This window comes from Dermacentor variabilis, chromosome 1, assembly GCF_050947875.1.
Source record: "Dermacentor variabilis isolate Ectoservices chromosome 1, ASM5094787v1, whole genome shotgun sequence".
In the NCBI taxonomy this organism is placed as follows: domain Eukaryota; kingdom Metazoa; phylum Arthropoda; class Arachnida; order Ixodida; family Ixodidae; genus Dermacentor; species Dermacentor variabilis.
Window position 1 is genome coordinate 193,875,345 of NC_134568.1, and position 26,485 is coordinate 193,901,829.

Sequence of the window (26,485 nt, forward strand, 5' to 3'; positions counted from 1 at the left end):
CAACCTATTAAGTCCGTCTGACGTAGGCGCGATGAGCAAATCTGCAGATAGCTCTTCTAACTTTCCCGTGTCGGGCATTTCCTCTCCAGTATCTGGTACCTTCAGCGCTACAGGCTCAATTTTATTCAGTTCGGGCGTGCTCTGAATATCAGCTTGCTGCGCCTCTGACCCTTTCTCAATGTTCGACAACGTCGGCCCCGCAACTACCGCCTTTGCAGCGAGCTCCCGAACCTTCGATCTGGTTAAGGCCTGAACGCTAGCCTCACCAAACAAAAGCCCCTTCTCGCGCAGGAGGTGATCGGACCTGTTCGAAAATAGGTACGGGTACTGGGGGGGCAGCATAGATGACACTGCCGCCTCCGTCTCAAGCGCTCCGAAAGGTCCTTCAATAAGCACTTTTGCTACGGGCAGACACACGCTGTGAGCTTCCACGGCTTGCTTGATCCATGCGCACTCGCCCGTGAACATATCGGGTTCTACGTAAGACGGGTGAACTACATCCATCGTAGCTGCGGAATCGCGAAGCACGCGGCACTCTTTCCCGTTCACGAGGAGGTCTCGCATGTAAGGCTCGAGAAGCTTCATTTTCTCGTCAGTGCTGCATAATGACAAAAACACGACTTTTGTTTTTGTTTCTGGACACTGCGCCGAAAAGTGACCCGGCTTCTGGCACGTATAACACACGCGCGCTTGCCTCGTCTCGAACCGCTTTCTGCGTTCGGCTTCGGCTGCCGCCGTCTCCTTAGGTTCGGTCGGACTGCTTTCACTCGCATCCGCACTACGTGTGTTCCCCTTTTCTCTCATGGGTGTGAACTTCGGCCTCTCAAACTTGGAGCCAAATTCACCCTTTTGACCGTCCTTAGCTCCGCGAGCCCGACGCGTCACAAACTCCTCGGCTAGCTCAGCGGCTTTAGCAACCGTACTAACGTCTGGCCTATCCAAGACCCAGTACCGCACGTTCTCAGGTAACCGACTATAAAACTGTTCCAGCCCGAAACTCTGCAGAACTTTCTCGTGGTCACCAAACGCTTTCTCTTCTTTGAGCCACTCCTCCATGTTTGAGATAAGCCTGTAGGCAAACTCTGTATATGACTCACTTTTGCCTTTCTCATTTTCCCGAAACTTCCGACGGAACGCCTCCGCTGACAGCCTGTACTTCTTTAGCTGACTCGATTTCACTTTGTCGAAATCCTCTGCCTCCTCTCTCTTCAAGCGAGCGACTAGGTCGGGCGCCTCGCCGGGTAACAAAGTGAGCAAGCGCTGTGGCCACGTTTCCCGAGAGAACCCCTGCTTCTCGGACGTTCGCTCGAAGTTAACCAGGAACAAACCAATGTCCTCTCCAAGCTTAAACGCCCGCATCAGGTCAGTCATTTTGAACAATACTCGTTCTCCTGCACCGTGTGCCTGACTTCCATTCCGAGCGCGTTCCATCTCTACCTCGAGACGCTTCATTTCCAAAGCGTGTTGACGGTCGCGCTCTTTTTCTTGTTGCTCTCGCTCTTTCTGTTCTTTAAGTTCGCGCTCCTGTCTTTTTGCCCTCTCCTCAACGGTCTCAAGGCATTCCGACAGCTCGTCATCCTCAGCTTCTGACTCAAGAATAGCCCTTAGCAGTTCTGGTTTTCTGAGTTTGTCTGAGACATCCAGACCCAACTCTCTTGCAAGCTCCAGCAATTTCGGTTTGCGCAACGACTTCAAATCCATGGCTGCTCTGAATGCTGCTTTCTCTACTGCCTACTATTGTCTTGCCGCAAACTAACCCGGCAGCAACGACAACCACAATTACCAGCTCTGTTTCTGGCACTAACAAAAGCCTGGCAAAACTCAGAAGAAGAAAGTCCCGCACTCACCAAACCTCGCAGCCAAGAATTCAGCGCAGTCGTTCCGCTGCAGGCAACCAGTCATCACACAGGGCTCGTTGCACTTCTCCCGGATGGTCGTTGTGCTGCTCAGCATACAGTCAACTGCATATCTTCGCTGCTGGCCTCCGTTGTCGCGATCCCACCGCTGCCACCAGTTGTTTATATCCCACCGCTGCCACCAGTTGTTGGAATCTCAGTGCTGACACCCATTATTGCAATCGCACCGCTGGCACGAGTTGTTGCAACTGGGTCGCAAGTCCCAAGGGTAGCGTTGGCCTGGCGGCCTGGGGCACAACTGGAAGCATCCGAAGGTCCCGGCAAAGCATGAGTCGACTGGTAACAGAACAACTTGTTTATTCTAGCATCGCAAAAGAGCGGGCGGTCAGGTCGGCCGAAGTGGAGAGACGGGAGAGCACGTAACTCAACTGAAGAAATCGGAGCCTCTCTCTTGGCGTCCGGGGGAGCTGCTTTTATACTCTCGCAGTTGAGGGCAAGAAGGAACGCCTCGTCAGAGGGGCACGTGATGCGCCGCTCGGGCACGTTGAGACGAGTAGGTGACGCATCCGCCGGGCCGGCGCCGCTCAGACCTCCTCGCTTCACAGTTGGGGGAGCTCCTCTCCCCGGCTGCCGCGCTTTGACAAGCGTGGGCACCAACATGCACACACACACACACGCACACACGAAGACACGTGGCATTGGAACATGCCTGGACGCGCTTGGCGGGGAGGCGTAGCAGCGGCGCCGAACGGGCCAAAATGTCCGCCGCTTTGAACGAAGCCCCGGCGTCCGTTGCATCCGCGCCGGCTATACCGCGCGTTGTAGGCGAAACGTAACAGGTCGGACCCACGCAAACAAGAATCAAGACTCCGCCAGGCTACAAGAAGCATTACGCAGCGCGGACCTGGCGGAGCAGCTCCGGGCCGTCCAGCGAGCCCACGATGCGGCCAGGAAGTTAAAACTCCCAGTCCCAACGTGCTTGCGACCTACGGGGCTTTGCGCTCCGTAGCTCGCAGGACCTTTCAGTAAAGTTATTCCATCCATCCATCCATCTTCTACCGTGACATATTATTGGGCTTTTTTCTCATCGCTGTAGTGTCGCCCAACTTAAATGGTACCTCAAACTTTGTAGTTGCCTTGGGATATCCCTTCAAGCATAGCAATTTCGGGTTAATATCTTCACCTTACGATGGCATCCACAGGCTCCTCGAAGACGAAGCTGAAGAAGCGCTGAGACTGTGGTGCTTTTCTTCTGCGGTTTCTATTCACGATGTCTAGAAATTCCGTTAAGAAATCAAGGACTCTCCGTCCCAAGTCTTTATTTTCCTTTTTGGCGCAACAATATATTCATTAAATCCCAACCAACTCGCCCAGCAACAAGTTCTACTCGATTGCCTTCAAGCAGTACAGTTATACTCTCCCTTGATGCAACGGTATTAGAATCCAGCCACAGGAACGTTTGCCTAGCCATTTCTAATTTCCTATGGGACACAAAAAGTCTGCCTTATTATTATTTCGTAGCTTACATAACTGATTTACTTTTTCAGTTGAGAAAATTCAAAAAGAAAAACACGAATTCACAGTTAAAATATTATTAATATTATTTTTCAAAATATAACTTACTCATGTTTAAGTATATACTTTGTGTATTTCAGCAATAAGTGCTTGTTACTACTCCTATCAAGAGAAGGCTGACTATCGTCTTAAACACTATTTTATTAACAGTTTATTTCTTATCTTGGACTATTCATTTTCCTTTTTTGTTATTTATTTAGTAACTAATTTATTTTATTTTTAATCATATTACTACCCGATTCGGGGCCTATTCCCCATAGTGGGTTTGTGCCATTAATTGAGGAATCATCATCATCGTCATCATCCTTCTTCAGTCCAGTAGATGTTAAGATGAAGTGCACCGATGGCTGGACGGGAAAGGAGCAATTTACAGGGTACTTCGTCGAGTACTAGCACCTGTGCAGCAACACTGTTGCCGAGGCATGATATGGTTACACATGTCCATTTATCGTGAACATCTCGCCTTCCGTCGTATCCATGTACTTCTACAGGCCGTCCCAGTTCTACTTTCTCTCTCTCAACGATGCTGGCATTTATAATTCTGATGCTTGCTCCGCTGTCAACTAACGCTCTCCGTTCCCTTCTATCAACAAAAACAGATATGTACAAGAGCCTTGCATGCAACAAATAAACAGCTTCTCTTGGTGTTGTCGGGCTGAAGCCGACACCCGCTTTATTTAATTTAATGTTACATAATCTGACTCTTCATATTGGCTTGACCCCCCTTGGTTAGTCAGAGAGGACACGTGAGTGGCGGTAGACTTCCAGCTTGCAAGCAGGCGTCTTTCGTCAACTCGTGTAGCAGTTGGATACTTTGCACCAGGCATGGAGGACGACGACGAAGTGATTCTTTAGTTGAACGCTGGCACTGTTGTCTCTGCATTCTCGCTTTGTTTCTTAGCACATTCTGGGGTTGCGGCAATGGACGAAGAAACTTCCGAGTATCTTCCTGGCGCGCAGTCATCCGGTCGGCCTACGTCCAGGAAACAGGGGAGCCAGTCAAGCGACACAGACAGCGAAGCCACCGAGTTGTACTCGGAAAGCTGCGACTCCTCGAACGACGACTTCAAGGATGTCATGAGCCGAAAAGCAATAAGAAGACTGCCGCGGGCGTCATCACCGGCAAGTGTTTCAACTGTGAAAGATATGCCACAGCGCTGACCGCACACTGTTCTCTTCTTACCCGTGGACCCTACGACCAATTTGCGGCTCTTAAACAGGCAGGTTCTTTCTTTGTTACCCGGTGGCATCAAACCGAATGAGATTAAAGACGTGAGAATAGACTGACGGAAGAATGTCCTGACTGTAGACGTTTTACATCGTAGCGCTCTACAAAGTCTTACGAATGTCACGGAAATCGACAAAGCATAAGTGCGATCATTGATCCCTACAGGTGGTAACGACACTGTCGGCGTCATTTATGACGTCAGCGTTTTCATTCCGGCCGACGACTTGCCAACATTAATAAAGCCAACAACAGAAGGCACTGACATCGCGCATCTCACCAGACTCGGAAACACACGCTGCAGGAAGCTTGTGTTTGAGGGAGACTGCCTTCCCTCTCACGTCAAAGTTGGCCATGTCCGCCATGCAGTTCGATCTTACATACCGAAGCCCCTGCAATGTCTCAAGTGCTTCAAGTTTGGCCATGTAAAAAGCGTCTGTTTGAACAATGCTGTGTGCCCGCGGTGTGCTGAATCCCAATTAGACGCCTACCGCGCGACTGTCCTGAAGTGCACTAATTGCCGTGGTTCCCACAAAGCCTCATCGAAGGACTGCCAAAAGGTCCGGCAGAAATTCGCGGTTCTAAAGCGCATGGTTCCGGATCATTCAACACGCAGCGAGGCTGCCGCTACACTTAGGCGGCGACGGTATCGCCACCGAAGGGCGAAACGAAACACCGCAACAAGCAACACGCCATCTTCCGCCAAAGCGGCTGCTGCATCAACGGGTAGCGCCACCATAAAATAAACCGCGAAAACCAAGAAAGTGGCAAGAGTCGATCGTCCTGCAGAGTGGGCCGCAGTTCCAAGCGCACAACCTGCCACCATCGACACCGACGCCATCGACACCCTCACGAACCGCTGATACAACGACACCTGATGATCGCCAGGTTGTCATAATGTTTCGCTCACTGATGGCTGCTATGCGTGTTCTATTCATCAACATGATAACCCCTCCGGCGCGGATCGTGCTGTTGAATACCCTGGGTCCAGTGCTTTCAGCTCTAGGGTTAGGCAATGGCCCGCCAGATGCCATCATTTCGATAGGAGGTCCAGAATGCATCTGTCTTTCAATGGAACGTCAGAGGACTTAAGTCGCGTATGTCCGACTTTCGACAGTTTGTATTCGTGAATCCGTTTCCCATTATTGTCATTTCCCATCAGACTGTCCAGGTATGAGTGCATTATGTCCTCCACCCACGGGCGATGCAGCAAGATTATTGTTTTTATACGCCGTGACTTGACGTATGTTCATCACTCCGTGTCACCTGATAATGAAAACCAGTACGTGTGTTTGACTGTGAAGAGCAAGATCTCTTTCACAATTCTGGGAGCCTACTTATCACCATCAGGTCGTCTAAACTGCGAGCGCTTACGGGAAATATTGACGACTCCACCACCGTGAGTGATCACTAAGCTTTGCATTGGGTATAGAAAATCGTCACCAAGCTCACTTTTCGTTTATTTTTAAATTCCCAATTATGTCTCAGTAATGGTTAACAAAATCCTGTTCAATTTTCTTGCTGTCGGACGTTATTTCATTTTCATACCGGAGTTGGCGTATTTCATTTTGAGCGGCGTATCCCTTTTCATCGTTCAAAGCGTGTTTATTTGGCGATTCGCCCATCCACAGTTTTTCCGTTCGCGCTATTATCATCGCGGCTCTGTACCTTTGTGTTTTCAATGCTTCCAAGTGGTTTTTCACTTCACTTATGTCGTTTGCACTCGACCCAGGTTTCGCAGCTTCCATGCACACAAAAAAATCAAGTGGACACTGCAGTTCAGTAGCCTCCTTTTCTATGTGTAGCTGAGTACCGTTACCCTTTCTATCGCGACCGTCTTGATCGCGTGCTCAAGATTTTCCCACTTATTTCTGCTACTTGTCGAATTATTGGTGGTAATTTTGGTGATTTCTTTTCTAATTTCGTCGACAAACATGCTGTATAAGTGCTTTACATTGAACTTCCAAAGATCCCAGTTATACTGCGTCACTAAACGAGACATGTTTGACTTCACTAGAACCGCATACTGCCACAAACTGTAAACTAGCATATATTCTGTCTAGCCTCGCACTACTACCGCGCTGGAAATGTGTAAATATAGGACTAGATCCTCGCGATAACAACCAGCTGAGATCCTCTAATTGGCAATCCTCAATTAACTCATCTAAATATCTCGCGCGCTTATCCCGAACACAAACGTTTGTTGATCTATCTCCCGCCATACATACACAGTTGAAGCCTCCTAATAAAAGAAGATGCCTATCGCACTTTAGGTAGCCATGAACCTTTTCAAAGAACGCCAACACGCTCATTTTCCTTATTGGGATCATAAATACAAGAAACACGCAAAGAAAAAAAAATCAGCTATAAGCAGCCTTCCCTCTTCGGTTGCGATAACATTAACTTCCTCAATGCCTAAATTTTTGCGTAAAAGTAAAGCACACCCGCCAGAAGCGCCAACTGCGTGGCATACGCAGACACAGTAACACATCCGAAAAACCCCCGCCATGCGATCCGCCTGTTCATTGCTCTCAATTTTAGTTTCCTGCAGTTCAGCTATGTTCATATCGTTTTCAAGAAGCAGGCGGCTAACATGACACTGCTGTTTTCTTGATGATAGCCCCCGAACGTTCAGCGTGGCTACATGTAGTGGGACCTGAAGCTTTTTTGAGCGTCCCGCGCGGTACAGACAGATCGCATAGTGTTCACCTCGGGGCTCCCTGATGCTCCCGAGATGTCGCCGGTATGAGTACGCACGTGGCTGGTTTCCTCCACGTTATCACAGTTTTTGTCAGCGGCACGGTGCCTACGCAACCGGCCACCGTCCATAAAGTTCTGAGCTTGCAGTCGCTTGTCGCGTCGACATCCGAAGAATGCGAGTAACCGCGTCTACTTCGGTGCTGTCTCCGTCCGCTTGTCAGGTGCTACCGTTCACTTCGGCCTAAACGGCAATCGACGCGTTGGGCTCGCTTTTGGAGGCGGCCCTTCCGCGATCGCGCCTTCCGAAGCATGCTTATCTTCAGTTGTCTCGGCATGCATCCGCTTCATGGCAGCCGCTGACGCATCAGACATGACAACGTCTTTGGTCCCAAGTCCTTCGCATTGTTTCAACGCAGCGGCACTCACAATCGCATTCCCTGCTGGTTGATTACCGTCTTTCATTGGCTCAGCTTCCGGCTCATGTTGTGTTTCCGGAACGCCTTTCGTATTTTGCAGATCCTGCTTGGCCTTCAAGCTTTCTGGAGGCGTTCGCAACGGATTTGCGGTGTCTGTGGCCGCCGCGGACGTTTCTTCGGCTTCCGTTTCGTCCATTATGTGCTCCAGCACGTCTGATTTCCCCTTTGGTCCTTGCATATTGGCGTGCGTTGGTACACAGTGGCTTTCGCCGTGCCCGAATCGTCTGCATCGTAGGCAACGAGGAACGCGGCAGTGGCGGCGAATACGACCTTTCCCTTGACAGCGCAGACACATTGGTGACCGTCCAGTGACAGTCAACCAACAGGGCTGGTTCACCTGCAATTCGAATTTGATGGGGAACATCTTGAATGGTGATTACAGGCTTCAATTTCATGCTCAGGACACGCGTCGTTCACCCTTTATCAGTGACGCCGTGAACGCGCCACCGCTCTTTGGCTATTTCATACGCTTCGCCGTAAGGCAAAAACATGGAACGTACTTCACCGTCTTTGACATTGTGCAGAACCCAGTGCACCTTAACACGCACTTCTTGCTTGTTAGGGTCAACAATTGGGCATGGGCGTCCCTTGACACTCACGTCGCTCATTGCCAACAAGTTCTTCACAGACACTGAGTTCTTAAACGTAACTGCCCACACGTGATTCATTTCAAAAGCTCCGAGGGCATCCGGCTCAGATAGCAGTTCCATAAGCAAGGGCGTCCCGAAAGTCCTCCACTCGGTACGGTCGCGCTGGAAGGTCGCCGTGCAAAAATACAGTATTCAAAACAATCCGACCTTTGAAAAGGTGGGGCAACATCACTTTATACTCCTGGTTACCTTGACCGGCCATCCTGTTTCCGTGGCTGCTACTAGCCGCAACCACCGCTCCTTGGGAGCACATGAAACGCATGTCCGTCCACTTCGGCAGCTAGATGCGCCTTCAGTTCATCACATGCGACCTTTAAAGCACGGTTTTATAAGAACGAAGAAGTAGACGCAGCGCAAAGCACGAGCAAATCATAGGCGTCCCCTCCCTCCAGAGGAAGGAAAGGGTGTGATCGCGTGTTCGCTCGCCTCGCGCCCGCCGTTTCCCGTCAATTCAGGCCCGGCATTCAGATGAGGAGGCCGCGTTTGGTTCGTTCTGTCTAAGAGCAGGCTGCGTTGAAGGAAGGGCAGCGGCAGCGGGCCGCGCGCCGTGCGTTCGGCCGAAGAAGAGGCGGCGTTTGATGAACGCCGCCAGGAACTCGCTCGAGAAAGGGCTCGTCGTCGACGTGTCGACCTCTCCGTGAGGGTGCGCGATGCCGAGGCGCTACGACGACGAAGAGCCGCGGATCCCGAGCTTCGCTTGCACCCCTCTTCACAGTACTGAAAGGGTGGTTGATTTTTAAATTAATTGTTGCTGTGCGACGCGGGGCCTAGCGTGCTGACTTGCAGGATTTTATTAAATGCGTAAGCGTTTCTATGCCTACCCAACGAGGAAACCCATCCGTCCGTACGTGCGTCTATCACGTAAGATGAATCGCTATAAATAAATTAATTTATAAAAGAAAATAAATTCAAAAGGAAAAAATATCCACCGACGATTACGATATTCCTTAATGCGGGATTTGAGCGCAGCTCTATACTCGTTTTCATTTCGTGATATATTGACTGGTGCGGACAATCTGTCTCATGTGACACTTTGCAAACGGAGCGAACTGTGGCGCCACTGTCTCGCTTATCTAGATAACGCGAGAGCCAGCGCGTTGGTTACGCGAGCACGCGATTCACAGAAGCCGCTGCAGACAAGCCCCCCGAACGACGCGCGCTACTGTGGCGCCATCTCGTAGCCATCGCGCCGCACTACGTTTTTCTTCTCACCCTTTTCGCAATACCCTCATACTCCGCTTCCTGCCTCATATTTCCGCTGAACTCTCCTACTCCACCTGTCTCCTCGCGTCTTTCATGCTCCGCTGCACTCCGCATTCGCTTTCCTTTTTCGCTCTGGTCGTTCGCTCGGTTACGCCGACACTCGCCGTAGCAGCGGGCGCCTATTAGCGGCGCTCTGAAACGGTGGCAGTGGGGAGGTCGGAACCTACGACCCCACGCTCAGTAGCCGAGTGTCTTGCTCACTGGGCTAAAGACACACCCTTGCAGAAGGTGAATATATTTGAGCCATATGAATGCGTCGTACCGGCTGTAGAAAAAAATGCGTCAAAAGAAAACAGTTTCTATGAAGGCTTTGTTGAAAGTCTTGGTGATCGTTGAATGAAAGCCATCTCCAGGACCACTTGTAGAGCCGACTTGTGGCATTGTGGGCATCAAGAAAATTCGGACTTCGCGAAAATGTAATGCGAAACACGCCACATCCCCGAGGCGTTTCGGTAGTCCTGGGATGCGTCTTCCTTTGGGGCGTTCATTCACCGTACGAAATGCCACCAATCTCTGTGGGCTCATGCACTTCGCGTCATGCAACACTGACGGATGAGCAGCCAAGGAGTTTTTAAGGAGTATAAGGAGTATAAGGAGTGATGAGTGGGTATATGGGTCTCACTACGGTTCATAATGGTTCGATGCGGATGGATAAGGTGCTAAAGAGCGATAACGGCTTATAATGATCGGAGGAAATCTGATAAGGTTGATAAGGGCTGATAAGGTTTGATAAGGGCCGGATCGATTTCAATAGGGTTGATAAGGATATGCACGGTTTGATAAGGATTGGATCGATTGCGATCAGGTTGATAACAATCGATAAGGGCTGATAAGGGTTGGATCTAGTCCGATAAGGTAGATACCGACCGATAAGGATTGATAAGTGGTTATACTGGTCGGATCAAGTTTGATAAGATTAATAATGACACCAGGCTGCGTGGACATGAGCAAGTGGCACAGAGCTTACGCATACTCGGACAACTCAAGTGTACATGTAGTTCCTGCATAAATTCTTTTCCCGCTTTTTAAAGCATGTGCATCGATGGTTAGACCATCGAGCTTATGGGCTTGGCGGCCCAGCGTTCGAAACCGACCCAGCGGACATCTTCATTCATTTATTCTATTTATAGAATCAACTAGTGACACCTAGTGCCCTAAATTGATGATAAACGCCCAGAAACTGATAAACCGCAAAATTGGGGCAAGAGCCAAAGAAAACTATCGCTTTTTAAAAAAGGAAGCCCGTAAAAAGCCTCGAAATTAGGGTGCTGAAGCTTACTTTACCGAATTGTTTATAAATGTATGCTTTTGTGATAGGTAAAACATTACTTTGGGGCTCCACTTGAAAAGCTTTTATGCCTGTTCTTTTAGACGTGCGATATCATTTTCCTCCGTATATATAGTTACAGCGTTGCGATACGACATTTATTTCATCGCTTCAAGATGGCGTAATAGTTATCAGCTTACCTGGTGTTTTGGGGCTCGCAGTGAAGCGTTCATTTATCTGCCATTATAATTTTACGACTTCTTTAAGCACTGTATTTTTAACGACTTGTCTCTAGTTTTAATAACCTCACACGAGTAATTCCAAGCAAGAGAAGAAAATTTAAAGATGCTTGAGTCACAATATGGCGTGATTGACGTTTTGGAACTTAGAAGCTAGCTTTCTGTTTTCTGGGAACTTATAAAGCGAACTGAACTTATGTTAGCGAACATGCGTTTACTGTTTCTTAACTGGCGTTTTTATGGCCGGAGTTGCCGTAGCGCATGTCTATCTTACTGTTTTAAGCATTTTGTTCTACCGTTTCTATGTACCCGGAGACAGACTAAATTTTTCGGCGACAGAGGGGACAGGTTGGAGCTACAGAGATGAACACTGGCTACTGGGCACAAAATTTGTGAAACTACCAGACTTAAGTTTAGAACGAGAAATGTAACCGATTACAATTGCAATCAGTTCTTAAAAATGTAATTAGTCAATTATTAATCAAGTTATTGCTCACTGTAATCAATTACATTTTTGCACGATTGTAATCAATTAAACGAAAGTTATTGAGCACTTGTTAAAACGTAATCGATTATTCTTACGTTACTTTTCTCCCAACATCTATCAACATTACACGAACACAGTCAACATACCAGGTGTTTTTTTTCCTAGCTGCACCAAATTAAAAAAAATTTCCTCTGGCAGATAGCACAGTTCGAACCTTTGAGCAAAATTACTCGGCGATGCGATGATTATTTCTACGAGAAATCACAATCACGAGACTTAATTGCATAGTTAGCATAATTACGCGATTAACGTTTTAATTAATTAGTTTACCGCACGTATTCCAATTTACGAATTGTAGTCGCTGAGTTTGTAAGGCGAATCCACTTGGAAAAAATCATTTGGAAAGAATTCTGGAACAATGGCTTTTCAAAATTTTTGTTGGTAAAGGTTCCCTAGTTTTCGTGTCACGACAGCAGGCAGCGAGACTGGAAAATCTCCCGATGTGCCAAATTCATCAGTTATCGTTAGCGACTCCAAAGCAGCCATACATAACTTCGGAGCGGGTAGGGTCTCTAAGCTAGCCCTTTCTCTCCTCTTGGCCCATCCTTTCCATCAAACTGTGGCATTAATCTGGACTCCCGCGCATGCGGGCCTTGCCGGAAACGAGGCGGCTCATGCCAGTGCCCGAGGATTTACAGTCCGGGCTCAGGCATCAGATGTGTCGGACCTCGCCACAGAGGAGGCGCCATTTACAGCGCGGGATCGACTTATTACTTACCACGACATCTGCACACACTACCGATAAGACCGCTTAACCTTTCCGCCACTCATGGGCAAATCCCCGCGTAGGTGTGAAGTTCTGTGGCGACAGCTGCAGATTCGTACCTTTCCGTCCCCTTACCTCCTCCACCGCATTCATCCCGCCATTTACATTTCTCCCTCTTGTAAATTCTGTATCTCTCCCAGATTAGACTTAAACCACATCATGTGGGGGTGCTTAGGGCACCCCCTTCCCCCTTTCCTCAAGCAATTAATATCTAGTGAGGAGCAGTGGGAGGCTGCCTTGCGCAGCTCCAGGCCCGATCTTCAGAAGGCCATCCTGGAGTGGGCTGAGAGGATAAAGGAGGCCTACTTCAAGTAGTTCCTCCTCCCACCCTCTATTCCATTGCCCCCTTCCCTTTAAAGAGGGATAAATAAAGTTTTTCATCATCATCATCCCGATGTGCGCGCTGAAGGGCGGTGTTGCTGAGCACGCGTACACTTGGTACACAAGATTGTGCTAACTCAACGCAGTGATGCTCGCGATTGGGTACTCCATGAAGCGCAGCGCTTCATTATTACTGGGGCTCGCGGAAAAGGCGCTGCCTTTAGGGTCAGTGAAAACAAAAACAAACAAAAGAAACGACCAGTAAACTCTCAATTGTACGACCGTCGGTTTGACAAATATTTCATAATAACGAACCGAAGTTGTGTCCGCTATCAATATATAGCAGCGCTAGTTTGAGTCATCTGCAATATGTTCTCGACAATTAGGACGAGGAAGCAAATACTGACTGCCCGCGTTGGGCTGTCTGAACATGCGGATCCGCGAGGCTGCTGCGTGGCACTTGTGGCCACTCACACACCGCTGTCGGTGCGCACGCTCGAGGATCGCGCGCCGCCGAACGACCACCGCGGTTTGGAGCACCACGGGTCTCAATGCATACAGGGCGCCACTTCCGCGCTGGCAGCGTCCGTGTGCCTACACACTGCTGAGCGCGCGCGCTACCCGCCGGGCCCAGTTAGGGGAAGGTGAGCGCACGTGCGCAGCAATAGGAGACCCCTGGCGAAACTCTCCAGAAAGGACAGATGACATGTTTTAAAACTAGGTTTCGTTAAAGAACAAGTTTAACGCACGTCAGAATCGGAATCTGATTGCTATGCAGCATTGCCTCATGATGGCCAGTGGCCGCCATCTAACGACGCACCGCGACCGAGAAAACAAAGAACAAGAAACCCAGTCTTAGAGCGGCCGCCTATCCTACGGCAGGCGGCTGTCATCGCGCACCCTCTACAGCAACGAACGAACGAACGAACGAACGAACGAACGAACGAACGAACGAACGAACGAACGAACGAGCGAACGAGCGAACGAACGAGCGAACGAGCGAACGAACGAACGAACGAACGAACGAACGAACGAACGAACGAACGAACGAACGAACGAACGAACGAACGAACGAACGAACGAACGAACGAACGAACGAACGAACGAACGAACGAACGAACGAACGAACGAACGAACGAACGAACGAACGAACGAACGAACGAACGAACGAACGAACGAACGAACGAACGAACGAACGAACGAACGAACGAACGAACGAACGAACGAACGAACGAACGAACGAACGAACGAACGAACGAACGAACGAACGAACGAACGAACGAACGAACGAACGAACGAACGAACGAACGAACGAACGAACGAACGAACGAACGAACGAACGAACGAACGAACGAACGAACGAACGAACGAACGAACGAACGAACGAACGAACGAACGAACGAACGAACGAACGAACGAACGAACGAACGAACGAACGAACGAACGAACGAACGAACGAACGAACGAACGAACGAACGAACGAACGAACGAACGAACGAACGAACGAACGAACGAACGAACGAACGAACGAACGAACGAACGAACGAACGAACGAACGAACGAACGAACGAACGAACGAACGAACGAACGAACGAACGAACGAACGAACGAACGAACGAACGAACGAACGAACGAACGAACGAACGAACGAACGAACGAACGAACGAACGAACGAACGAACGAACGAACGAACGAACGAACGAACGAACGAACGAACGAACGAACGAACGAACGAACGAACGAACGAACGAACGAACGAACGAACGAACGAACGAACGAACGAACGAACGAACGAACGAACGAACGAACGAACGAACGAACGAACGAACGAACGAACGAACGAACGAACGAACGAACGAACGAACGAACGAACGAACGAACGAACGAACGAACGAACGAACGAACGAACGAACGAACGAACGAACGAACGAACGAACGAACGAACGAACGAACGAACGAACGAACGAACGAACGAACGAACGAACGAACGAACGAACGAACGAACGAACGAACGAACGAACGAACGAACGAACGAACGAACGAACGAACGAACGAACGAACGAACGAACGAACGAACGAACGAACGAACGAACGAACGAACGAACGAACGAACGAACGAACGAACGAACGAACGAACGAACGAACGAACGAACGAACGAACGAACGAACGAACGAACGAACGAACGAACGAACGAACGAACGAACGAACGAACGAACGAACGAACGAACGAACGAACGAACGAACGAACGAACGAACGAACGAACGAACGAACGAACGAACGAACGAACGAACGAACGAACGAACGAACGAACGAACGAACGAACGAACGAACGAACGAACGAACGAACGAACGAACGAACGAACGAACGAAGTTTTACTTGCCGAGCCCGACCATTGAACTCCGACCTAGCACCACGGACCACCAATCAACCACATAAATGGCAAAAAGAACAAAGCAAGCTATTAGGTTTAAAATTATCGAGCAAAAACAAAACTACTCGAAAATATACAACTTAGAAAACTACCCATGGTGTACGCCCGTAAAGGGTGCTTTGCCGCTGACTTAGTAGAGGGAAGGAGAAGCCAAAGCGACGTAAAGAATACGGTAGGATATCAATGGTGCAGCGGGTTGATAAAGTAAACGTTAATGCCAAAACAGAACACGAGATTTTTGCATAAAAAAACACTGCCCACTCAAGTTCCTCATTGTAAATTCACTACCACTTCGGAAATATAGTTTACAGTGTAGTCACAACGATTTTTCGTGCGGAACGCTGCTTGCACAAGAAATTCGCATACATTTTTCGGTTTCCCAGATAAAATATCATTCCGACGGCAAATGGTAGAATTGGTGAAATATTTTTATGAGTTAGTTTATTTCACTTATGAGGGAATAACAGTGTGCCGTTAGTGCTCACCTCAGTCAGAGGAATGTGGCGAGCATCAGAGGAACGTCAGAGGAATGTGGCGAGCAGGTGCGAACGCGAGTGTCCAGTTCTTTTCCAGGTCATTTCTTTGTACATGGACGGGACTAAGCGCACCAGCAGCATTTGAAACTTATACACTTGTAGCAGCGTTGAAGGCCGTGTTTATATAATTTATTGATATCTGATCCGTAACAAATTGCCCGCTTGTGACTACATCTCAAGAGCTCCAATGGCAAGCGGCCGCCACTTCTGGAACAGCAATCGCGAAGACGCGAGGCCATTTTGTTATTTGGCATGCTGGTTCTTCTCACAATGCATGTCCCACAATTTCACAGAATACACGTATGCCAGCCAGTTAGTGAATGAGAGCTTAACTATTTTTGCAGACATGTAACTTCGACACAACAAAAACAAAGCAAAAAAAAGCAAAAAGAGAAGAAAAAAGAAGAAAAAAGAAGAGAAATAAAAATAAGTACAGATTTTATTACGTCTAAGGGCATTTAGGTCTTTCATTAAATTAAAATAAAATAAATAAATGTTGTGTCTCAGCGTTCACATGCATCCAACGTTTCAGCTTTAATGTTTGTGTTCAAATAGCCCTGTTCCTGTAGGCTGCAAGCTGTAGTACCTGTTTTGAGGAAAATAAACGTGACGAAGCTAGAGTGCACTTGAAATGCCAAAGGCATTTTGCGTTCGCAAGATTGCTTTGATTCTGATATACAGAACCGCGGCATTCTGAAGCCAAAATTGCTTAATGCTTTAAACGGAGGTACAACCTGTTCTCTGACGCTTATTAAAAAGTACCTCATTCAGATTTCTTTACATATATATATATATATATATATATATATATATATATATATATATATATATATATATATGTGTGTGTGTGTGTGTGTGTGTGTGTGTGTGTGTGTGTGTGTGTGTGTGTGTGCGTGTGTGTGTGTGTGTGTGTGTGTGTGTGTTGGTTGCTTTCACTACTTTTGTTGCTCATTAGCTTCTTGGTAGATCGTTCTGTCGGTCGTGTCATGTTAGTCACAACAACGAGAGAAAAAGCAACGCAAACAATAGTGATCCCACAAATCGGTTATTGTATTGCGATCAATATAATCCTTGTATGGACAATCCAGACACATTTTTTCAGCCGCCGTCGGCGTCACAGTGATGTTCCGTATAAAGTCCATGGGCAATAAAAGCGTCGCCGCGTGCCGTATGCTGTATGTGCGAGTGAAAGCACGCCAGGGTAGCCAACGATCGCGGCTCAATCGGACCCGTGCGAGGGAGGCAGGCGGATAGCAAACGCGCCGTCTTCCATCGCGCGAAAGGCCGGGGGGGGGGGGGTAGGGCAAGGGGACATGAGCGAAGGGGTCGCGTTGAGCTCCGGCAGCAACTGCGTATTTCGCGTGTCGGTGTAAGGGAAACTGATGATGGCGACTCAATCTCGCGCGCGAAAGGGAGCAAAGTGGCGCGGCAGCGCGGGAGGGAGGGGAAGGCTTCTACTCCGCTAGAAACTGCACACTTTGTGCGGCCGTGCGCGGTCGCAGGCGCGGTATCTTTAAAGCGATCTGCAGACGACTCATACCTTTGTGCGTGCTATTTTTTTTAAACCACTGTTTGCGTTGAAGCGATAGACAGCACGAAGGTCACTTCGCTCGCTGATGCTGCTGCGCGTGGTCACGCCAGCGTTTCGACAGCGAGTGTTCGCGGTTATCGAGTGGGATGCGTTCATGTTTGCCTTTGCACACTGACACCATGCTTGTTAATTCATTTCGCTCACGAATGTTTCCAAGTTTACATGGCCGATAAAACTTCTTAACATAGCTCTCTACTAATTTGCTCTCACAATCGATGCTTTCCTTTCTGGCGAAACTGCGAGTTTTTTTCGACGAGGGTAAGTAGAGACTAATGTTTCCCAAGCCTGTAAAGACCTTCCGTGCAGCAGGCAAAGACACAGTTGTGATGCCTGTCTGCTTTTATTGACGCACATATATAGATAGCAGGCGTTTCTTTTTACGCGAAACACACACACACACACAAGGGATAAACACTGTCATATCTAGGCCCTTGCCGTACTTGCTGATACATTACGTGGCTGGGTGGACATTATCAACAAGAAAACTTCAACAATAATTTCGCTAATTAACTAAAATTGGATACTTAACTTTAATGATTAACTATAGGGAGCATATTGGAATTTCGAAATTGAAGCCGAGCAGTAGTGGAGTCATATCTGAGCAGAAATCCTAAAAATAATACCCCTTCAGAGATGTCCGTCCCCAAAACCTGAAAAAAAAAGAGATAAATAATAAATGCCTAGGTGTCCCAGTTAAGAATGTCCCAAACGATTTGCGGTATGGTTTCGGGAAATGGTTAACTGGAGCGCCAATTCATTTCGTAGCACATTTTGAGGTCCCATATCTCGACCGTGGTGCTAGTTTTTGGATTTCTAAGAAGACATGATCTCAATACACCTTGACTTCAATTTCACAATTACAACGTGCACCCTAATGTCAGTAATTAAGAAGTTAGTTAGCATGTTTAGTTAATAACAAAAGTGTTGCTCAAAATTTTTTGGTGCTGATGTCCTCCATGCCACGCATCCTATAATAAAAAAACAGCGGGCTAGATATAATAGAATAAATAAATGTGTTCGACATTAAAGGAGATGGACTAGAACAATAGCGAAAACAAAGAAACATTGGGTGAGAATTAATTAACAGGCTCGATATGCTACCCTGGAGTGTGACGAAAGTCTACTTACATTATGCAAATATATAGCGAGAGATAAAAAGGTTAGAACCATCCCTTCATGTCCTTTTTATACCGGTTGTACTGGGAAGAAATCCGCCTTGTTGGTGTTGCACTATGCATCTAAATCACATCGTACACTAGGCAGCGTCGTTCGATGAGATAGCACGGGCAGAAAATACATGCTTACTATTATTCCCACTGTCTGGCGGCGCCATCAAATAAAGCACGAAACGCTACATCTTCGGCTGCCTACGCTCGTTGTTATTGGCACGTCGTTAACTACAAAAAAAGTGAAAATGTTACATCCAGGTTCGACACGGTCACCAAACAAGGTTATGCATGCAAACATCTTTTACGGCTGTGCGCCCTACGAAAAAACAGCGCTTTCTTCTTAAAGAGTTTCATGGCTCTTGGTACGTATAAGACGAAAAAGACAGCAACACAAAGACTGCTTTATGGTCGCCTGTGAATAATATTCGGATAACGGGCAAACGGGATGGAAGGAGAGATCACCAGCTGCAGCCTCCTACGGGGTCAGCGAACAAACGCCAACCGCGGCACGGGGGCGCCCCGTCGTCGTCCGTGTCAGCCCCATTGTCAGGGTGGAAGGGTGAAAGCAAATCGCAGACCATCACGGCGTCGTCGTTGCGCAGTCATTGTACAGCACCGACTGGAAATACTCAAGGCGCGAGAAGCGGCGCCGTCCTCGTCTTCTTCTTCCCTCCGACGCGTCAAATTATCTTCTTTGCTGCTCGCACGGTGTGATTTACGAGCGCCTAAAGTTTCGAGCGAGTTTCTTCGCGTCTGCGAGGACATAAATAGTGGCGCTCTCCGTTTGCAGAATCGCACCCTGGGCGAGTCATTTTCGTTTTCTGCCGTCCTGAGGAAAAAGTACTCCGAGGGCGTGTTGAATTCAGCGCCTCGCTCGCGCATTGCCCGTCAACAGGGTAATTGCTGGCAGCGCTCCAAGGGGACGCTTCCTGTTTGCCTCGTAACGTGATTACGGTCGGGCTGGGCGACGGGCCACGCCGCGCTGTCCAGGACAAGAACGATCACGCACCCAGCGTGCGCCGGACACGTGCGGACGGGCGCGCCGTATGCGCGGCTGACTCAATCACTGCGACGTCTTTGACTGATTTAATGCTCTCCGCCAAACAACAGCTCGTCCGCGGGTGTCGCTATGGGCGCACAATTGGGCCGCGTGCGGGATGTAAAATGCCGTAACGAGCTCGCTGTTGTCGCAGATGAATTGCGTTACAGTTCGCTGCGAGCTGTCATTAGGGGAGGTCGCGAACAAGCAGAAAAACTTTCGAGAGAAATACATTTCTGCGAGTGATGTTTTCGAGGTCACGTCAAGTGCAGTACTCGGTATAGTTGGTCAACAGTACTGTCGGTGAATGCAGGTCAATGTGGCAAATAAAAAATATTGCATGCTAAAGTGGCAGGATAGAAGAAGGAAGTGTAGAGTTGACTGAAGATCATAGTGAGACGCTGGAAACTTGCTTCTTGCTACTGAATTGCACTTTTAATTAGGCGCAGAAATCTAGCGCCAGAGAAGAGGAAACTGATGCTAGACGATGATAAATAACAAAACGTTTGAAACTAGACCTACACTAGATGGCAAGGAAAAAAAAGCGAAAACTCTACAAAAAATATTTGAGACGTTCGTCATGAATTTACTCTATCGAGAACTAATTAGTAGTGACCTGATTGAAGCACCTGAACGATCAAAGGTACAGTGCCGAGCGATTCAAACGCCATACTCCGAGGCCGCTGGCGCGCTTCTGGCTCCGCTGGTGGGTGCTAGGGGCACCGAGCTGATGCATTGTGGTATACGACGAGGGCGAGAGCGTTTGTGATGCATGGTGACGTGCATTTGGTTCATCAGCAGTGGTCCAACATGCGCCGGCCGCCATGGAGTCCGAGTACCGTGTTTAAATCACAGTGAAATCTGCGTGTAGCTGCGCACCTTCTTCGCAAGGTAGCGCATCATCACATCTGATTTTTGTAGAGGCTAGAAAACCATTGATTACCTGTTTTGCAGCCGTCCTTCGTACGACGTCCAAAGCCTCTCTCTTCCCGACAACTTCAAACCTTCAGGACTCCATAACATTTTCTGAGTATAAAATACTGGGACCCCGGCCACATATGTCGCTGGGGCAAAAAAAAAAAAAAAGCTATTCGCGCACTAATCTGCTTTTGAAGTACGTCGTCCTGAGATGCTCCCGTGCGCACGAAGTTTTCACTATCTCCACCTTTATATTCTCTCTTACCAGCTATATCAAGTTAACAAACTGAGTGCTCGTCTGGATTCCCTCCCTGCCTTGCCTACCGTTGCTTTCTTTCTCTCTCTCTCTCTCTCTCTCTACGCTATTTCCAGTGCGCAACGCGCCGTAGTGTGTTTGATATAACTTACTTTCATCATTTCATCGAGAATTACAGCCACCATTGTTCTTTTCTTTTTTTAAGTTGCAGAACACGGTTCATTGTCGATGCAGTAGAGCGATGGAGTAGGCTCAACTAGAGATATTTGACAAGACAACACATTAAAGCAATTTCACAAATGGTTAGATAACGTTTAAATACAAGAGAAACAATCATCTCTTTCACAAATCGCTAATAATTCCGGTGAAGAATGCACTATCTTTATTTGGTATAAATGTTACCTTGGTCTAGAATCCACGGGATTCACCAATGCTTACTCGTTACTCAGCCGAATAGGTGGCCCTCCTTCGCGCGACCGTTGCCAGTGTGCGGAGTCTATGGAAGATTTGATCTGCATCTCTTTCCGCTACGGTGACCAATGCTTTCTATCCTGAACCAAATTAGATCAGTTTGATTCAAGGGAATTCTTGGTGACAAAGCTACTTGTACCATGGCTATATCCGTCGTAAGCTTAGAATGCGATACGTGCATCTGTGGAATATCGACAGACCTTAATGATCCGCTGTAATATCTGTGTCAATCTCCTGCGTAGCGTAGGGAGCCAGATGTGCACATAATTTTCCTCCCTGTCCTTTCTTCCATTTCACTCTTCCTAACTCAAAATGTAATTCACTAATGACAGCCGTATTCTCTAAATAATTTATACTTGGTAAAAACACTTGTACCCTAATTTAGAAAGAAAAGTAAATCTAGAGCACTTTTTTCGTGTAACGTGGACGTTGGGAATAATAATGTTAGGTGCTAGCTACATGGGCCAACCATGTCGAGACGCTGAAAAAGTGTAAGACTTGGTCAGAAAAATGTCAATGGTGACCTCAGTAACAACAAGCGGTGAGCATTAGTGACCGAAAGTGAGAAGTAGCCGCAATAATTTTCATTGATGAGCCATCCCTCATTCGCAAATCGTGCAGGGCGTCGGGTGTGCAGCTATCTACGCCGACTCAGTCGATCCCTTCGCCATGGGAAATTTACTCTGGCACGAGCCCTCGAACGTTCGGCCATGGCGTATGTGCGGGGAAGCAGTCGTCGAGCTGAAATTGGCCGAGCCTGTCGAACGGAACAAGGCGCGGGTCACGCACACCCACACTCGGCACCACGCGGCGACGCAGCTTGAGAAGTGCTTGCGCGTCGTTCTCAGCGCCGACCCTTCCCTGCCGAGGGCGCGCGCTAGCCTTTCTTCGGCTGGCGCTAAAGCTTGGCCCTTTGCCCAATGCCGCACTGGTGCGCTGCTGCTGGAGTCGAATTTATGATTGCGACTCCCCGCGTGGCCTTTGCCTTTCCCGTCACGTATCGCTGTGAGCGCTGGTACGCAACGCTGAGAAACGAGCCGCACTCGCGTGCAGCGCGCGCTGTCGTATATCCAGACGTGGTAACGAGCCTTTCCCGCGCATAACGGATATTCACTTTTTTCCAACTCGCCGTGCCAGGGCGCGTCGACAGCTTTTCCAGACGCTGATTGCTGCCGAGAAGAGGAGTCGCCACGCGGCTTGGTTTCTGCCAGGTCGTTCCTTCAACTTTGTAGTTGAGCCACGCCGTGGGAGTTCACCACGTTCGAGAATAAGGGACTTCCAGCGAACGGTGCAGCGAGAGAGCGCGGAGGAGAGATGAAAAGCGAAAAACGTAGCCCCTCCCGAAAGCGAGCTGTAGGTTCTCATTTACATCTCCCAGTCGGTGCGAATATGTTGCCTGCCACGTGCGCCGCCTGCCAGGGACAAACATGCTCAAATCCCCTCTTTCCTCGCGGCCTCGCCACCCCCGAAAGAAAAAGAAAAGATTAAAGGCGTGAAATGAAGGCAACAAGAAAGCCGGCTGTTGTTGGCAGCACGTGCTAAGGAAGGCAGCAAGAGATACGTCGTGTCGGAGAAAAAAGAAAGGATGCACGAGTAACATGGAGAGGAAAGGCGCTAGGAGACGTAAGAAAGGAAACATGGCGGGAATAAGCTGACGGCGGGACGTGGGAACCGTAATCAGCGAAACCTATATTTCCCGCTGCAACGCGACACCGCTGGCCGCCTGTCGCGTCGTTTTGGCGCTGCCTGCAGTCGCCCGGTGCGCTAAGCAGTCGGCTTCCCCGGCTGTTCGGGCCGTTTGCACGGCGTGCGCTGGCGGCTGTGTGGTCGCCGGCGCTGCAGGGCACACCGTTGTGCGCTGCTCAATTCGGCGGCGGCCAGCAAAGCAGGCAGGCTTCCGCGTCACGTCCTGCTTGAAGGCCGTCGCTGATGGCGCAGGAAGCCGGATGGATGTCGTGTTGAGCTCTCTTCGGCCGACGTCTTAAGTGCTCGGCTACGAATATTGCTTTGAAAGCAGTTCTCGCGCGCGCCCAACTTTACTTTGTTCTCGGTGCTTTCAGCGCGAGATCTGAGAGCTCTGGCGCTAGAGGGACAGGAGGAGCCGGAGAAGGAGGAGAGAAAACAATGGTCACTCGCGAAGCGAGAAATAACCTGGAAGAAAAATAGCCTCGCCGAAATCTCCTCTTTTGTGTGGGTGTTGTGTATTCTCTCATTCACCATCATGCCAGCGGGCATTGTGTCCACCATCGATATATCGATTTGTTGAGTAATCAAAGAGGGGCGGGTAATTCTGTATCTTGCAAGTGCACATTCAAGTGAACGGTGCTCTCCGACGCAGAAATAGCCTCTGTGGCGAGGTGGCAGTTCGAGAGCAATTCCGTGCTTTGGAATTCCGTTACCGTCCGGAAAAGCGATCTTCCGTTGCGGCGGATCCGATGTGCATTAAAGAATCACGGGCGCGATCTTTTGATATACGTTCAGTGCTGCTATTCGAGTGTATTTTAGCTGATTTCGTAACTTTTCCGCCAGTTGGACATTGCTTTCGCAAAACACGTGAGCGTGTGATTGGCTAGTTTTGGTGGATACAAGCATTAAGCAGCCGTATATTCAGGAGCTACAGCGCTTGAGCGATGTCTGTGCTTGTTTTTTTCTCTGTCACTTGACACATGCACTACTCCAGCACTGCCTGCCACTGTTCGTACATAAGAGTTGCGATAAAGGCCATTAAAACGTATAAATGTCGTGGCGCTTTCTTCTACGAAGCAATTCACTTTTTCATTTTTGTCAACTGCCCTTACTCTCGCCCTGTTTTCTACTACGTGCAGTGAAGCCCGTGCGCGCGGTCATCCGGGGCAAGCAAGACTTCCTGTCAGCCGAGTTCCGCGCCGAGGTGGAGTGCGAGGCCGAGGGCTCACTGCCACCGGCGCTCGTTTCCTGGTGGCTGGACGGCGTGCGCCTGAATGCCTCGCTCGCCCAGACACGGCTGTCAGCAGGCGGCAACGTCACCACCTCGCTGCTTGGCTTCGTGCCCAGGGCCAGGGACAACGGTCGCCAGCTCAGGTGCGTCGCCACCAACCCCAGGATGCCCGGACACGACCAAGTGGCCGACAGCTGGGTGCTACAGGTGCACTGTGAGTAGCATTTCTTTGTTACCGCGGGCCAGCACGGGAGAATCGTTATATCCAGTAGTAAATACGAGCACACGTAGCGAAAACAACTGTCCCTTGCACGCTGCGTTTGAAACCGCGTTTAGTCGTGAGACGTTCCACCAAGCTACAGGCTAAGCCATGCTGAAATGGCGTCCAACAAGGTCGGCTACTTAATGAAATAACTCATTCATGACTATTCATTAGTTACTTCAACAAAAAAAATGGCAGCTCTTCTGCATGGCTAGCAACTGCTTACTGTCTTCCGGCCAACAGCTTACTGATTTTTCTTCAATTCCATGATTGGTAGCCCGGGTGCTTCGCGCATAGTGCCAGCGAATGGAACTGGAAGACATAGTTACTCGTGAGAACTTGGCAGTGATCAAGAATGGCGCCTCAGCACGGCCCCAATATGAAGTTCCAGGTATGTTCACCAGTTGCTCTTACAATGCTTTTGTCATAAACGCGTGTCTGCATTCGTTATTCTGCCAGTGCCTTTGGTCGCAAAAAACACTCTGCATTCCGCCTTTGACAAGGAGTCAAAGCAAACCTCTAAAGATGAGTTCAAGTGCGGCCCTGAAAACTAATCTAAATGAGAAATTAGAAAACATGTTGGGTCGAACAGATAATACCGTGTGGTATTTGCAGTATGCAATAATTGAAGAGGCTGAATGAGCAGATCAACAGTTGACGCCAGAGCAGTGCATTTTTGTTAAAATTCCGAAACTTGATAGCGTTATAATCTAACCTTCTGGTCGCCGCACTTAGTACGAGTACTTTCCAAATATGTTTGAAGCATCTTCGGAGTAGCTTTCAAATAGTGGCAAAAGTAAAACGCCTCATTGTGTTACTGAATTACCCAAACAACTGTAGTAAATTCACCCTTTAACTTCTCCTCAACCGATGTTCGAAGGACAGAGTTCATTTACTACAATGCACATGCATCCGTTCAATGAAGGCTTTCTATGGACACATCAAGGAAACAATTGCAAAAGAGGAGAAGAACAAAATAAATGTTCGACAGCCGCAACAATCTCGCTAACGTTATTAATCGTTTCATTAAAACTAATATTAATGTGTAAAAATTCACCGACAATTACGATAGTCCCTAATGCGAAATTTGAGCGCAGCTCTACATGTGTTTTCATTTCGCGATGTGTTGGCTGACGCGAACAAACTGTCTCGTCCGGCACATTGCAAACGGAGCAAAGTGTGGCGCGAATGCCTCGCTAATCGGGAGATCGTGAGAGGCAGCGCGACGGTGACGCGTCGGACCGATTTACACCAGCCGCCGCAGACACACCTCCGCTCATGCACACTTTGCTTCCATACAGACGACTCGCGCTAATCTGGCGCCATCTCGTAGCCATCGTCGCCGCAGAGCCTGTCTTGGGCGGCACTACGCTTTTCTCCTCACGTTTTCGCCATGCCCTCCTCCTCCGCTTTTCTCCTCGTGCTCTCTACGCTATCGCAGTCTTTCATCCGCTGCTGCGCTCCGCGTTCGTTCTTTCATCCTTCGCTGTGCTTGTTCGGTCGGTTACGAAGAACGCTGACGCTCGCCGCAGGAGGGGGCGCCTAAGGGCTGCGCATTAAAAAATGACATAAAGATAGGTAGTTGTCTGTTCAGGCTCTCATTGATATTATTTTACAGTATATGTGAGTTAGACTTGCATAAAATGTTTATCAAAGACTGACAATACTCTTAGTATTTTGCGAGTAAGACTGTGTGGCACCGAGTAATTTTCCGTCAAAAAATATATAATAATCCAGGCTCCCAAGAAAGAAGAAATGAACAACACTAGGCCTTAAAACAGCACTTAACGACTTTGCATCGCTTCATAAGCAATTGTATTCTTACGCAGCTTTATATGGTATCATATCTTGACATTATGATGAATTACCTTGATATATATTAAAACATATATGAATCTAATATACAGGGTATTCTTTTTAGTATTAACCGAATTAAACAATATTGAGCATGCTTAAGCTTCGCCTTTAAGAGTGGAACGCGATAGCATTTAAAGATTCCTGACTGCT

General features: G+C 48.6%; 1 protein-coding gene across 1 annotated transcript in view; it reads left to right on the plus strand.

The window, feature by feature from the left end:
* Positions 1 to 26,485, plus strand: part of LOC142557237 (synaptogenesis protein syg-2-like) — a 140,598-nt gene that overhangs the window by 29,894 nt on the left and 84,219 nt on the right. Inside the window, exon 5 of the mRNA XM_075668978.1 lies at positions 24,125 to 24,430. Coding sequence (XP_075525093.1) covers positions 24,125 to 24,430 — 306 coding nt within the window. The remainder of the gene's footprint in view (positions 1 to 24,124; positions 24,431 to 26,485) is intronic.